Here is a 16825-nt window from a genome sequence, read left to right as displayed (position 1 = left end):
CGCATGGCCTCCGTGCCGATGCGCGCGGAGGTAGAGTGTACTCTAGCGGAGATCATGAGTGATCAAGCGTGAAAAAACTAATATAGAGGTAATCTTGCCGAAAATTAATTTAATATGCTTAAGAAATTACTTCACAACAAGACAAAGCTTTTTGGCTACTTTGGGCAACTTAAATGTTTCACTTTTGCCTACATTTGGGCTACTGCGGAGGCCAATTTGGCTACCTGTGGTTGGAGCGATCTGGCAACCCTGATCTGATTCCTTTTTTTTGTACTTTTGAATTGGTGTATGCCGTGTATGCAGTTTCATAAGCTCTATGCATTCTGATTTGGGCAGTTTTGGTTTAATGGTACAAGTAAGTGATTGGAAGTGCTTCGTCGTGTGTTCGCGTCGGTTTTTCTTCTAGTGCGCGTAGTCGGCATGCGATCTTACGCATCACTCAATACTGAGTCTGAGTCATGCATGCGTGGTCGATGGTACCAGAATCCACTGTTCAAGCGCTACTGGCATCACTATCACAACACACTGAACTGGTTTCAACATCACCAGCAACTATTGCGTGATGTCGCCGCCCAAAGCGCAGCGTCGAGTGATTGTGAGTCTTAAACTGAACATAGAATCGTCAAGACACCGCTTAACAGCATTGAAGTAACGTCTGGAGCGTTTGCTGCTTTAATTTCGCGAAGAGTGGCGCATTTAAATGGTGCTTTCTTTCCCCCCATAATTTTCCATGTTAGGTAACACCTATATTGAGAGGAGGCCCCTTCAATCTTGCCAAGAACTGTGCACATGTAAGTGTCATGCAGAGTTTCACTGCTGCTGTATGCACTTGGCGACGGGAATAAGCGATGCTGGGAGCTTCGTATTTCTTGTAAACTTAAAAATGTGCAAAACACCTCCCGCCACGAGGAAGGTATTACATAAAGGCACGAGCCACATAACACATCTTGGAACGCGACACACCATAGCATAAATATTCGCGTACGAATAAATTACAAAAGGAAAAGAGTGGTTGTGCAGTACAAAAGGTAATCCAAAGCAGTGAACACAATAGCACAACAAAATGAAAGCAGGGGAGGGTATTTTGTAAGAGTCCACCTAGTGGACTGTCCATTTTGGCTGCTGCTGATTGGCTAGGGCCGCTCATCTCCTCTCGTACAGCTGCATCCAATCAGCAGCGGCCGAAATGGACAGTCCACCAGGTGGACTCTTACGGAATACCCTCTCAGGCTGGGCACATTACGTGCACATAATATACTTGAAACTTAATGAGGCAATCTTCGTTCCATCTGCTTAATGGTATGTGCTGTCCCCGCATCTCAATACGGTTTCTTAAAACTGGATCCTTGCTGGTGCCGGAAGGGTGACCTTGCACTCTCGCTTGACATGATTTTAGATGTACACATTTGCTATTACAAGACGAGTCACGTCATACTTGCAAAGGGGCAAAATGCAAGAGCAGCCGTGTACTGTGCACTGGGTGCAGGTCGAAGAGCCCCACATAGGCGGTAAAAATTAATCTGGAGTTTCCTGCTACGGCATACCTCATTATCATATTGTGGTTTAGACACATAAAACACCAGAATTTAATTTTCAATACTTGCAACCATTTTAACAATAATGACCAAAGTTAAGGAGTAACACTACATTTTATGATGACATACAATGAATATATTGGGTGGCATGCTCCGCCCTTCCTAGAGTTTGTTTTTTGCTTGCAGTTTAACCTTTTGAATAAATTTTGCGAAAACAAACTAGACAAGCTTTGCTGGAGTTGAGTTGGGTTCCATGTTGCATCCTGTGGTCATGAATGCCATTGATTAGGATTAGTCATCTCTTTCCCTCACTTGAACTGCGTCTTCCTTTCATCTGCCCTTTTGGCATTCTGAGGGTCAGAACAATGCCTCATCTCCTTTCCAAGATGGTGTTTCGCTTCTTGGGCATCAGTGCATCTTCTTTCTAGTGCGCAACACCGCTCCTTTGTGTCACGCCTCGTTTGCCAGCATAAGCAGCTCAGCTTGACATCCTTTGTTTCCGCTGCAGCTAGAACTCGCAATGCTGGGACGTTACAGGAAATTCCGGGTGATAGCGGGAGATTGGTTGACGGCGCAGAAAAGTGACCAAGGAATGGCATTTCGCCATGACCTGAGCAGTATGCGGCAGCAGAAGACTAGCCACCTTCGAGAAAATTCTCAAGTCTCAATACACCTGGGAATCATTCGTAAAATGACTGGCTTTCCTTTGTTGTGTTTCCCTTCGTGCCTATCAAGCTACTTGGGTGTAATGGGCATTTGCAAAATCTTGAATCTTCACGAAAGGGAAAGATTGTCATCCATCCGAGAGCAACACAAAGTTTAAAAAATTTATGCAGATCTCACACGCTTTGGGAATCAATGTAAGTGAAGCTTTCTGTGCTGTTTGCTTTCACAATAATTAATGGTGATGTTGATGGTGAGTGTTTCATTTCATCTATGTTTAGTCCAAGACGAGAGTGCTGAGTTGATGTTAAACGTTACATTGTGCGCACCACTGCTGTTTGTCTTTATAGTACACGTAACATACAGGAAGAGGTGTTTGCTTGAGGCGTTGTTGTGCACCTTACTCCATAATTACCTCTGAAATAGTTTAGCATATTCATTTCCTCACGTGGCACATTACACCATGGCAGAAGTATTAAAGTTTAATTGAATTACGGGGCTGTACATGCCAAAACCACAATCAGACTATGAGGCACATCGTAGTGGCAGGCTCCAGATTAATTTTGACACCGTGGTGTTTTTTAACATGTCCCTAAATCTAAGTGCATGAGAGTTTTTTATTTCGCCCTCATTTAAATGCAGCTGTCGCAGTCGGGATCTAATCAACGACTTCGTCCAATGCCATAGCTGCAAAGCTACTGCAGCAGGCACAGAAGTGTTGACGTGCGACCGCTTCGGTAGTATCACCTAGACCCTGCGGTGCGCTTTAATTAATGTGGCTCTGCTTCTGCACACCCTGCTTAAGTTGTCCACCTGACATACTTCCGTGGTGTTTATTTTTCAGAAATAGCAGAAATGTACCATCATGTACATTGAACTTAAATTTATCCAGTTTCCCTGCAACCACCGTCGTATCCATAGTAGTCGTGTCTACATCTTCTCTGGTGAGATGTGTTAATGGCCACGCAATGCACAAAAAATCTGAAATAAACTGCCGGTAGTAGGCGCAAAGGCCCAGAAAACATCGCACAGCCTTTTTATCAGATGGCATCGGGAAATTAGTGATGGCAGCAATTTTATCAGGGACATGTTGGACACCTTGATGGCTAACGACGTGACCGATGAATTGAAGTTCTTCAAAACCAAAATGGCACTTTTCAGGGTTCAAAGTTAGACCAGCTGAGCGTATTGCTTCAAAGACCGTCTTCAGTCTTCGTAAGTGTTCCTCGAACGTGGCGGAAAAAACAATCGCATCGTCATGATATACCAGGCAGGTTTGCCATTTCAGGCCTGAGAGTACCATGTCCATTAGCCGTTGAAATGTTGCTGGCGCAGAACACAAACCGAAGGGAAGCACCTGAAATTCATAAAGTCCATTGGGCATCACAAAAGCAGTCTTTTCACAGTCTCTCTCATCAACTTCGATTTGCCAGTAGCCACTTTTCAAGACCATCGACGAAAAGTAACATGCGTTTCATAGCCCGTCCAGTGAATCATCGATCCACGATAGTGGATAAACGTCTTTCTTGGGATCTCGTCGAGTTTTCAATAACTGGCGCAGAAGTGCAGGCTACTGCCCTTCTTTTTTACCAATACGACATGCGATGCCGAAGGATGGCCAAATAACCCCGTCCTTGAGCATTGTCTTCACTTTTCTTTTATTGCCTCACGCTCTGTGGTGATACACGGTACAGATTCTATCGAGTGGGTCTTGCGTCACCTTCGGCGATAATGCGGTGCTTGGTGAGTGACATCTGGCAAACGTTTGATGCAGGTGAGATGCAGCTGTGAAACTGATTGATGAGCTCAAGAAGGCTGTTGCATTCGACGGGCGATAAAGTTTGACTGACATCAACCACAGGTGCAGGCCTAGGCACGGTGGACACCGCGTGCTCCACTAAGAGGTGGTCTTGTATTGGGGTAAATTCGTCGAAGTAAGCAACAGCAGTGCCTTTAACAATGTGTCAACATTCCCTGCTAAAATTTGGTAGCAGGAGTTCAGCATCTCCGTCGAGTAATAACATTAATCAGTGGGTTAAGCAGTTGAAGGCTGCGCAATTTGTTGGACAAACCCCATTCTGGTAGGCCATCGGTAAGTGACGAGTCTCTAGAGGCTATATGGGAGAGCCAATCGAACTGCACTGAACAGGTATGAAACTTGGAGAGTTTTCCTTTTATTTGGTGAAGATTTCACATTTATATCTTGTTTCGTTGATTTCCTGTGACTAGTCGAAAGTGCACCATGACTTTACAGACACACTGTGTGTGTGCGTGTGTGTGTGCGCGCGTGCGTGTGTGCACATACATACACAAACATACAACTGGGACCACTGGTTATGTGCTAGTAGCTGTCCCTGCCGAGTAGACAACTTGGACTATGTGCCTATTCTTGGCCAGTTCCCCCCAAATTAATTTGCTACTATTTTGAGACGAGGAATATGAAACCTTAAATGACAACTTCGGCACTGGGTATTTGCTGCTGAGTATCGTCAGTGAGAAACAAATGAGTTACTTAGACAACTTGTGCAACCCCCTTTCATAATCACTTGCAGTAATATAAGCAGGAGCATTGATAAACTTAGACATAGCATCCCTTCACACAGACTTCAGAATGTGCATTAGCATAATTTTTTGTCTGTGGACAAACTTTGGTCTGTGATCGAGTTTTTGATGGTTACGGAGAGTACTGTAGAGCATTAAAGTTACAGACAGTGGAGAAAAAGTCCATTGGTGCAGTCACTATAAATGTTGTCTTTGTATGCCCAGGCATGCTCGTGTGTTGGCTACTACTACATGCCAACGGCCAGTGATTGGTAAAGTGACACTAACCTCAGCCAATGTGTTTCCTATATTAAATTTAACTTGGCCAATTCTGTGTATTTGGCTTTTAAAATCATATGAAGTGTTGTTTATTACTTGATACTTGGCAAGAAATTTCTTTATGCTGAAAATTTATAGCGCATTCCAATACCTGGGTGTTATTGGTAGTGCAGATAGAGCCCTATAATTTGATGCGGGATTATGAATGCCACCCTTGCGTACAAGGTATATGCAGGTTAGGTTAAGGTTGGAAGGGGAAATGCAATATTATGTACATGCAGCAGATAGTACGAGCTATGGTTTGGGAGATAAGACTCTTAACATACTTGGGAGGTACAGCACTACCTGTAACGATGCTATTACGGATCCTGTTTATTACTAATTCTTTAGAAGGGGTGAGTAGTGCAAAACTAATTGAGTTAGGCTGTCTTGACCTTTATGACAATGGTACTTGGTCACTCTGACTGGAAAGTGACAAGCTGTTGCCAATATTCATTTATGGCCATAGTTTGGGATACTCGCAAGTCCACTGATTCGTACTCACTCCAGGCTGATTTCAAAGATGGGCGATGTAGCATTGGTGAGTAACGAAGGGAGGTGAGTATGACTGGACATGTGTATGAACGTCAGTGGGTGCTCAGTGTCAATGGAAGCAAGTACGAACACCAGTGAGTTGTAATGTTCATAGGCAGAAGGGGGGGCTGTCTCATCACCTGTGTCTCAGGGAAAGGCTTCTCAAATGTTATGACCTGTTTGCTTTTTTTCGTAAAGCTGTCTAATACAATGCCCACCTGCTTTGGTCTCACTGATACTGGTAGTATCGCAAATAATAATGTGCATATTGAGCTGAGCTTAGTGCAGTCGCACATTTGGTACATCATTTTTCTTGGTGTTTTCAGTGGAGACGGTTTTGCTCATTAATTTGTACACAAAGGTGCCATCGGACCTACTTTTTCAGTGGCGAAAATTCGACTGGCATTTTCTTCGGCTGAGATCTGTTTCAGATGCACTGCTCCAGTCAGTGTTAGGTATCTGTAAAGCACTGAAGAAAAGTGCTATATGCTTGCATAAATGCACAGTTAATTCTGCCATTGTGTGCAAGTCATGGCCAGATGTTTAAAGTGCAGTACGATGATTGGGGGTAATTGCTGGAGAAAGAGCAAAGGCTGTTTGGAGACACTTTCATGATTTGGCTGAATTAATGATGTAGCAAACAGCAGTTGCAGAATGTGGGATGGCTGCCCAAATAGTATGCAGACTGCCACTCGCTTTCCCAACTGTGCACAACTGTTGTGCTCTTATGCTTTGTTGCTTTTAGTGCAGGCTTCGCAAACAGGGCAGGATGATCACTTTGAGACTCCTGAGGATGGTGACTTTGAGATGCCAGTGACTGAAGAGCTGATTGCTTTCTTTGAGCACAGTGCACGGCATCGTAAAAGTCTTGGTGAGTACCCCACATTGTTATAACCTTAAAGCAAGGTTCATTGGCATTTCATAGATTGTTGCATACAATCTAGCACTTTTTTTCTCTTGCCCACTGCTGATCCACTATCTTTCCAATTTCCCATTATTGCATTATTGCAATTCAAAGATTTGTATATACTAAAATCTGTACCCACTCCTGCTATATGACTCATAATCATATCACCTGTTGATTTGTTCTTTTCTAGTACCTGTACCCACTCCTGTTATGTCTCGAAATAGAGACAGCAATATTTGTAAATAGAAAAAATAAATAAACATGAGGTAGAGATTCCCCTTGTTTTTGCAGTTAAAGGATGATTACAATTCAACTTATACAAAATGACTAATTAGAAAATTATTTAGTGCAGTTGTTAATTAGTAGCAGTGGGTAAATATTCAGTTTCTAATAAAATTGAATACATGCTAACTATTCCTATTCAAAGCTGCTTCAGCTCAAAGCTGCTTTCTTAGATTATTCTAAAGTTTTTTACAAGGTTCCACACAGCAAACTGCTACACATTATTTAAGTGGCACCTTTTCTTGAAAGTGAGCAACATACTGGAACGGGTGTGACATGAACTCTGCGCTTCAACTCATCGGTTCCTCTCATTTGAGGAGGTGCCTATCGCTTTCCAGGGTGCATTTATGGTAACCCTTCAAGGTCTGACAAATCTGCCCGACGACAAAGGAATAGTTACAGCACAGGGCGAAACACTTTTCTAGAAAATTATGAAGTGTGTGCATAGCATGGGTCTGGTATCTGTGGGCTGTTACACTTCATTGCTGACATTGCCTAAGGCAAAAAAAATGTTTGGAAAACTGCAGGAGAGAGCAAGTGATTTATTATGGCAAATAATTTGTGCCGAATCCCACAAGGTGCAGGAAAGATTATGAAATTATTTATGATTATGATTATGAATTGAAACCAAAGCTTTTTATTTTGAGCCAAAAATAAACGTGTTAACTTAGAGGCTGGCCTTTCAATAGGCTTTTCAAGAACTGACCTTGTTCGGTCTGCAAATATGTTAGGTGTGTTATTTTATAGCCATGTGTCATGGACTGATCACATAGACTTCCTTGCAAGAAAACAGCTGAAATTACTCACGCTGCACTCTCTGTTAGACAGAGCCTATTGTAAAGGTGAGAAACAAAACCAGTCATACATTATGTCCTTAACACAGTTAGTTAGAAACCGAACAGAATACAGCACATGATCACCCGAACAATGGCATTTGCCACATCCTCGAACCAACTATGCTTTCAAATGCTATATCATTACTTACCACGCCTGTTAAATCTTTCAGGGTCAATGACATAAATATACGGCGTCGCGAACAAGCCCAAAATGGTCGACACCGTACATTTACGGTGCCGTCTGTACGTTTAAGAAGCGTGCCAATTTCCTAACTTATTCCTTTCTGTCATGTGCTGCCACTATGTGGGAATACGGCAAATTTTTTTCACGCGCCTCCCTCTCTTGGTTTTCGTTACATGGTTTGTTTTAGAGCTAATTTGCTCCTGCGCGTCTATATACTACTGCGCGCGGGTGGACGGCGGTTTGGGTTTTGTTTTGCTGACGATTTCGGCTTCTTGCGCTTGCAAAACTGATGGCTATCTCGTTACTAATCGCTCAAAGGGTGACAGCTTGTTTCTCGCTCGTTTAGTGCTCACAGGGGTGCGCATAGGAAGGATGCCGCCGTGCACGCGTTTCCGTTGCTTTTTTTTATTTTTTGAGACTCATGAAAACTTATTGCCTCTGGTTGGCGATAAGATGAAGATTAGCGGAAGTTTGTCACACGTTTTACTTTTTTGACGGGCCCACAACCACACAGTTTTCTTTAGTGCACGCACCTACGCAGTTCAATTACGCTATGGACGTAAATATTAGTGTAAGAGCAGGAAGGTTTGACACTTGCGAAATATTCTCATGTGCGCATTGTCAAAGCCTTAACCTATGTGTATAACAATGCATCAAATCTTTAATTCTTATAAGTTTATTTCCTTTTTTATTGTTGTTATTCATGAATGAAGAGTACATATATACTAATGCAAGATATTTTTTTCTCACTTTACGGTCACCCTAAAGAAATTGCGGTGCATTTTTTTCGAAACAAGTCCGTAAGAAGAATTGGAATCTGCAGTAAAAAAAAATCGACTCGGGTGGTCACATATAGCGGGGAAAAAAAACTACCCTCAAAGGGTTAAACATACTCGTGCGCAATAACATCAATGTCACTTCTTGCTCTGTTTCGCATTTGTACGAGTTTTTCAGCGAAATTTGATCGTGACCGAATTTGCTGTTTCATGCTGCTTTCTGAAATTTTAAAATTTTGCAATTTGCTGCTTTTTTTCTCATGTGTAAACTGCAGATTGCTTGATCTCTTGCCATGTTTTCTTCTATGGAAACTTTCTTTTTTGCCAGCACAAGTTGGCACGTGGAACTGGCTCTGCAATGGTGGTGCCATTCACGACTTTGCTATGTTTCATGTAGGTGTTCGCAGGAAGCGATTCTCGACAACTTTGTCACAACACTGAGCTTTACAGCGACTGTGTAGATTCATCACTGGGACCATTCCGGCATAACGGATTAGATGATCAAGCTAGAAGCAGAAAATGTCAGGCCGCCAAATTCGGAAGGTGCAGTTTCCTGGACAACGAACCTTCGGCGACCTACATACATCACCTCGAGCTACAACAGTCGTGGAACATCATTCGCTCACTGAGGCATGGAACCGGCTCTGTGATGGCGGTGCCATTCACGACTTTGCTATGTTTCATACAGGTGTTCGCAGGAAGCGATTCTTGACAACTTTGTCACAACATCGAGCTTGATGGCGACTGCGCATCACCGGGATCGTTCCGGCATAACAAATTAGATGATCAAGCTAGAAGCAGAAAATGTCAGGCCGCCAAATTTGGAAAGTGCAGTTTCCTGGACAATGAACCTTGGGCGACCTGCATACATCACCTCAAGCTACAAAAGTCCTGGAACATCAGTCGCTCACTAGCGCGTGGAACCGGCTCTTCGATGGCGGTGCAATTCACAACTTTGCTGTGTTTCATGCAGGTTAGTCTTTGCACACCCCATGGCTTTTATGGCATTGTTGCATTGCCGGTTCCATCCCCGTTGCTTTTCGCATCTGTACCTTCTCACATAGATAATAGAACACGCGTTTATCGTAGGCGTTGTCACTTTGTGCTTTTTCGTCGTTTTGCTTTCTATCTTTTGCTAGTGCTTGTGTGCAATAATGTTGTGCTGAATCCCGGCCCTGATACTGCCCTCCTAAAGGAACTTTTAAGTGGCCAAAAAGAAATCAAAGAAAGTTGTCATCCATAGAAAACTTCCAGGCTGAACAACAGGTTGCTCTGACTGACTTAAGAAGCCACTTGGGCAAGCTTGAAGCAAAGATAAATAAAATTGATGAGCTACAGTCGGCAGTTTCAAACAGCCGGATAACAGTGGAGCAGAATCGGGCCGGAATTGACACTCTGGTGCCTAAAGCTGATGACATTGAAAACAAGAGCAGACGTAATAACCTGGTCTTCTATGGCATTGACGATAATGATGAACATGAGAGGGCAGTCAAATCTGAAAGCACAGTGTCAGAACTGTGGCGGTCTCATTTAGAAATAGAGCAAGTTAGCATTGAAAGGGCACACCGACTAGGCAGGTTTAGTTCACAGAAAAAACGGCCACTAATAGCTAAATTTTCCAGTTATAAAGATAAGCAGCGTATTCTAGTTATGGCAAAGAAGTTTAAGGGTACATGTATTAGCGCCTAGGAGGATTTTCAGAGACTGTGCAAAAGAAAAGAAAGATGTTATGGGATTACACCAAAATGCACTGTAAAGAGGGTGATAAAGTAAGCCTTCGTTATGAATCTTTGTTTCTCAACAACATGAAGTACACTTATGATGAGGCACTTCGTTCAGTAATACAATCAGGGTGACAGTGAAGCAACGGTACCAAGCTCAAAGTATTGCTTGTCAATTGCAGAAGCATTGCCAATAAGGTTGATTTCGCTAACCTTCATATGACTAATCCCACTGTCATTCTTGGAACCGAGTCGTGGCTGAACAGTGAAATTAGTGACAATGAAATATTTCCCGTAATTTATGCGGCTTATCAGAGAGACAGAGATCGACACGGGGGCAGTGTGTTTATATTAGTTAAATAGAAGGTTTATTCTAATAAATTAGAAATGGAGCCACGAACAGCTGAATCTATCTGGGTGAAGTTACGATTGCAAAATTGAAAGACTGTGTCAGTCTACTCCTTGCATAGGCCACTGGGAAGCCAGATTAATGTAATCAGTGATTTGAAAGAGGAAAATGGAGACAGTAAATAATGAACATATTGATACATGCACCTTCCCAACTTAGTGGCTGTGGCATTGCACTGCAAAGCTCGAGGTCACAGCTACGATTCTGGCCACGACAACTGCATCCGGATGGGGGTGGAAATGCAAGGAACACTCGGCGTGTGCTTAGATTTGGGTGCACGTTGAAGCACCCCAGGTGGTCAAAGTTATTCCACGAGTCCTCCACTACAGTGTGCCTCATAATCATATCGTTGTGGGGCACGTAAAGCCCCAAAGGCATTGATGAGGTAAAGGCATTGATGATCTCACATGTGCACTGATCTGCATGCCTCTTGATGATTCTGACTTCCTTTACTTTCGGGCTGTACCCACATGACCAGCAATGAAAAGCCAGGTTACCACCATTCATCTGTGTTATGTTGTTAGCATGCTCCCAGAGACAATCAGTGAGGCGATCATTGTCTGAGCCGTGTAGAATCAGCTGCAGCTCAAAGGGAGGTCATAGACGACCTTCATGATGCAGCTAGTGAAGGACAAGATTCTGCATATCTGCAAGATTATCCCTTCCTTTCCAAATGTACTCAGAATCCCCCAGTCATTCATGTAATCATTTTGTGATGTGTCTGTGTATTGCATTGACTGCTTTTTTTTCTGCATGCCATATTTTCCCTCCCTGGGCAATAAACAACATAGTTGGAAGTTCTGTGCCTGTGTTCCCTTAATTTTATAGTTCCATTTTCACACTGTTTGTCGTTGTACCAACATAAAAGCCACAAACAACCATTTTGAGGTAGTATATTACCCAACTAATGTGTTGCCGCACAAAGAAGCAGAGGGGAAGCATCATGTTCCTCATTATTCAGTATTTGTATTGCCTTATGTTGAACATGTGACATGAAACTTCTGGTGCACAACAGCAAGTACCTTGTTTATTGCGAGATTGTCAGTTATCTACAGAAGTGAAGACGAGCATGCATGTCATCAGAATGTGTCATCTGCAGCGCCGGATAGAATTTGTATTTATTCAAGCAAAGATTAGTGCAACAATGCACAGGTCCTTTCATTTTGTTTTATCACTCTCAAATGCTCATTCCTCTCTGATTTGCTTAATCAAGGTGGCCTTTGTTTTGTACTGTTATGTGTGGAGAGACACAAAGGAACTAATTACTATGTATTTACAAGAGCAGCGCAGCCAGAGACCAAGATGGAAAACCAGCTCATGCCAAGCCCAGATGCCCATCTTTGTCTTTCTTTGCACCGTGTCTTAAGCATGTGTTGTATCGCAACAGTACGAACCTGTAATTATATGAGACTCGTCTCTTGGTGTGCTGCCAAGCTGAAAACTGGTAGGTACCGTGGCCAATAGCAGACAGGACAGGAATCCCTGTGCAGCATGGGTACATTGTGTAAATTACTTCCACCAGTACAGACAAACTTTAATGTAACGAACATGGATATAACAAATTATTGGATTTAATGAAGTAAATATAAAATTGCGCAGCAAAAATAACATAAAAAATTCTGGACATTGAAAACGCTAAATCCAACATGGTATCAGTCCGCACGCTTCGCATGTGCGTCCACAGGTGTGTGCCTGCGTGGAAGTGCAGTTGGCAGTTCCTTTCTTCAAGGCCTTCAACCTGGCACAAGTTCGATATTCAACCAACTTAAGTTTTCAAAGTGAATGCTATCAGAAAATATGCCAACTATGGCGTATCCATATGAGCTTGAGGCTTTATACTTTCAGGTTATAATTTCAACATATCAGAAAACAATGTTATCTTTCTCAGGCACTCGAACAACTGAACATCTAGGAGGCTGACTATTAATGTGCGGGCCGAAGGAAAAGCCTGGACCCGAGTAGGATAATCTAAAATATTAGGTCAACTTAAAAAGAGCAGCTGCTCTGGGGAAACACGGCCATGTGGCAGATCGTCTCCTGATGCATCACTGTGATCCGGCCTAGTTGGAATTGATTAATTGTGAAACTTTGCACTCAACAAACGGGGACAAAGAAAGATACTCAAGGACAAGCGCTCGTCCTTGTGTATCTTTCTTTGTCCCCGTTTGTTTAATGCAAAGTTTCACAATGTCTCCTGATGCCGAAAATACTCTGTATGCTCATCCACATCTCAGTCATGTCCGTGATGATGTGCTTTTCGAACCTTGCCGACTAAAGCGTCACATGTAAATCCACACGTGGATATGGGACACGTGGACACGTTTTGGGACATCCATGGAACTTTTTGTGTCGGCTGGGTTATTGTGAACCCAGCCAACACAAAGGACAAGGTGTTTCACAGGATAGTTATTTGTCGCGTGTTTGCTTAGTAAAAGACTATGCTGCGCGTCTTTCATTGTGAAATAAATAAATAGCATCACCCTGCACTCTAAATGCTGAAGTCGTCGCCTTTCCTTGAGATTTATGTGCACTATTTTGTGAGATTGTGTGGTGCAACGTCCTTATGCTGTTGAGATGCGCCTATTGAGTTCCCGCTGGTTTGTTGAGAAGCAGAAGGCATTGAGCAGAACGACTGAGTTGACTATGGTGTATGCATATGGTTTACGCAATGGGCCAACACGGCCTAAAACATGGCCGGGGTCTCTGGCTCGCCAGTCCGTCATTGGGCCATTGGGCACAAGATGGGATGAATTTTTTCACACAGAAAAGGAGTCGCTGTGGACCCTGCATGCTTGCTTAATCACCTGCACATGTTTCCAGGGGCGAGGACATCATTGTTTCCCAGAAGATGCCCCCAAACTCAACGAATCGCCATGGGAAGGGCAGCTTGGTAGCCTTCACACGTTTTCTTGTAGGATGAAAGGTTTCTTCATTCCCTGAAACTGCCCTGAAACGTGACCAGTCATCCTTGAGGTGGCCCCGTTGGTGGTTGGACACAATGCCGGTTAATTACCTGATTCCTTCATTCACTACAGCCTTGGTGCCTGTCTGCTGCTTGCTTACGCGGCGAGCCGCGTGGTGGTTCGGTGTGTTACCTGACTGACATAACAGAGGCTCAACCGCTTCACACAGTTGAATTCCTTCACTCAACCTCAGCGTGTGTTTGCTACACCTACTATGTGCGCATATTCTGAAATCCCTCCACAGACTCAACCAAAGCAAGCCAACTAAATCTACTGCTTGCCTATCATGTGAGGGCCTATTTCCCATCATCCCCATTCCTCAAAATTCTTTATAGCTAGGCTTCAAGATTGTCACGTGATGCTCCCTCTTAGTTTTTTCCTTCCTCTATTCATGAAACACTGCCATAGCAAACATGACGACCACAAACGAAGTTGCCGTTATGTTGACTTGCAGGAAACCTCAGATTTGGTTGCCAACTCCCCACGAAGCAGCGCTCGGTTTCAGTGCGGCCGGTGGAGCATCTGGGGACATATTCTGCAACGATCACTGCGGCAATACTATTGCCTTCACGTGACCTAGTGCTCAACCAGCCAATCAGCTCATCCAATTTTGCTCAGTCTAAGCAGCTGTCAATATGTTTGCACTCATAGACATTGTTGAGCGTGAGATCATAAGTTAGACTGACGGCGGCAGCAGTGGAGTACCAATTCGCGTGCGGTTCCCTCCTTGTCCGAGAAGTCTATTGGTGGCATGTGCGTCTTGGTCAGCGGCTTGGTTTGGTTTTCAGTCAGCAAGCCAACTTGCCGATCCCGCGCGAACACAGATTACGCAGTTGCGTCTTCGCAGCGGTGCAGGGTGTATGTGTGTAATTTATTGTTTGCCTTGTCAGCATGGCAAAGTGTCGACGGGTTGTCAAAATCTGTAGGAGACCCTTTGCTGGCCCATCTGAGGCACCCCGCTTGCATTTCTTTTGCATAGACTTGATCGCTATGTTCTTTCCCCCACTAATATGTGCATGTATGTTTATAACGAATATCGGATATAACGAAGGTATTTTCGTGTCCGACGCAACATTGTTATAACGAAGTTTGCCTCTAGAACACTGTCTTGTCGGCTTACATGCAGGCGACTCTGGGGTCGAGCAGAAGTATCAGTGGCGGCAAACGACAGCTTCAGGCTCCTGCCGGCACCACGTGCAGCTGTACGGGCCGGCTGCCGCAGCCGCAGTGCGAGGCATGGAGACTGCCATGCAGCTCTCCTTCGAACACTTCACTGACAGCCAGCAGCCCAAACCATGGCCGAACATCCCGCTCAAGCTCTGACCTTGCCATTAAATGACAGTCATGCAGGAAGTGACACGGATATGTATTGTGTGTTCATGTCCGCCAGTGAAGAATGACCATCACACAAAATTTGCATCCGAGCTTGCTTTCCTGTATAGAACGCGAATGAAGAAGCCATCATTGAAGGCTGGATGAACATCACAGCGTGTGCTCACCTTTACAGAATCGTGTTCCTTTGAAGGAGCTGATGTGCTACACGCAAGGGCAAAAATAAATGGAATGAAAGATTGAGACACAGCCATACTGGCTTTGTCTACAAACGGCTCTTCCTTGTCCGCCAGCAAGCGACCCTAGCTTTCTTTTGCAACCTGCTGCACATCCCCACACCATCCTTGAATCACAAAAACCTCAGGAGCATATTGGCACACATGCGAAGTGACGATCTCGCTGCCAACCATAATGCCAACTGGTACCATGACATGGTATATCTTTTAATCACAGCGCCCTAGTTGAAACTCCATAGCAATCCCCACTATCCCTAGAATCCTGGATCTTCATTCCAAGGGCTATCCATCAAGCAAGAATCTGTTACGGATGGGGTGCTTGCAGCCAGCAACAAAACTTTTCTATACTCTGTCTCTGAAATAGTTTGCAGCACTGCTGATGGCACGAGGCATACACAGGTAATATCCTAGCGCAGCGGAATATAGCTCCAGGTGCAACTGTCTGATTATTGGCGGGATTAGTGAGATTTATTTTTTCTTGGCACATTATAAATTACAGTGACATGTGACATGTTAGAACTCTTGCATGTGCACATCGTATACCGCGAATTACCGTGACGGTGAGCAGACTACGCGGCCCGGATGAACACATCTCGAGGGACATTCAGCCTTCCTATTGGCTAAGAACTCCTGCAGCTTCCGAAGTGCTGCAAACAACTTGTCAGATGGCGCAGCTGGCACGCGCTCGCTAACCAATGAGGTATCCTGCTCTCTTCCTCCGCATCTATGCTTTCTGTGCATTACTCTTGGTTTTTGTTGTAGCTAAAGAAACTTATTACGCGCTTTCCTTGTGTCACCTTTGCACAGCCATTCTAGGGGTTGGCCAAGAATGCGCATATACAAATACCACATACGCATTGCTGAAGTTGTCCGGGCCCATACCCAGTGACCCAAATTGCCTACTAGGCCGGACAGCAGCAGCTAGCTGCAAGTAGTCTACTTGGGCACATACCCAGCAGACCATGTCGCTTGGCAAGACAGCACATACCTATTGACCGCGAGATCGAGTGTACTTCGCATTGATTTTGGTAGGTTCTGTGATCCATCGTAGTGCCCAACCTTTCACATAATCCAATCTAGCGGCCTGCTATCTATTTATAATTGTTCCGATATTTTTTATACTGTTGCAGGTGTGTGATTTTTACTTAAAGCTGGAATATGTAAGAACCACCAGCACTTGTACTAAAACGACCTACCAAATTCCAAACTTCATTTTAAAAAATCCAGTAATGACTATGATCGTTCACCACATTCTACAAATAGCGAAATTGTTAACAGTTTCTGTAAATAAAAATATTGCCATGTATGTTCTGTACCTCTGCATTTGAGAATAGTAGTAGCCATTTTGTGCTGATTTCAAGTGTTTTCCTTTATTTATTTTATGCATCTTAAGATATATATAGTATTTAAATGTGTGCATTTTACTGCATGAACACTATTCCTTCCACATTTTACTATGGTGAGTTTTTGGACCAAGTGGCAATAATGAAATACGTGTCTGAGAAACTCATTTTTATAGTTTCACCCAGTTGCACATTTTATGCTTGTCTTTTACTTTCCTGTTATTTTTTTCTCTATCTGAAAACTG

At 43.7% G+C, this 16825-nt stretch overlaps 1 protein-coding gene across 3 annotated transcripts; it reads left to right on the top strand.

Moving 5' to 3' along the window:
- The first annotated feature begins 261 nt into the window (after window positions 1-261).
- Window positions 262-16543, top strand: LOC126535950 (gem-associated protein 8-like). 3 transcript variants are annotated; one of them, XM_050182820.3, is made up of 4 exons: window positions 262-595; window positions 738-791; window positions 6342-6462; window positions 14796-16543. In XM_050182820.3, the coding sequence occupies exons 1-4, from the start codon at window positions 563-565 to the stop codon at window positions 14990-14992; spliced, it is 405 nt and encodes a 134-aa protein (XP_050038777.1). In that variant the 5' UTR covers window positions 262-562; the 3' UTR covers window positions 14993-16543. The 3 variants fall into 3 exon arrangements, with proteins under 3 accessions (XP_050038777.1, XP_050038775.1, XP_050038776.1); XM_050182818.3 differs by having other exon boundaries at window positions 6337-6462; XM_050182819.3 differs by lacking the exon at window positions 738-791 and having other exon boundaries at window positions 263-595; window positions 6337-6462.
- The last annotated feature ends 282 nt before the right edge of the window (window positions 16544-16825 follow it).

This window comes from Dermacentor andersoni, chromosome 4 (assembly GCF_023375885.2).
Source record: "Dermacentor andersoni chromosome 4, qqDerAnde1_hic_scaffold, whole genome shotgun sequence".
NCBI classification, from domain to species: Eukaryota; Metazoa; Arthropoda; class Arachnida; order Ixodida; family Ixodidae; genus Dermacentor; species Dermacentor andersoni.
The sequence above is the reverse complement of the archived record's forward strand: the minus strand, read 5'-3'. Positions and strand labels throughout refer to the sequence as shown.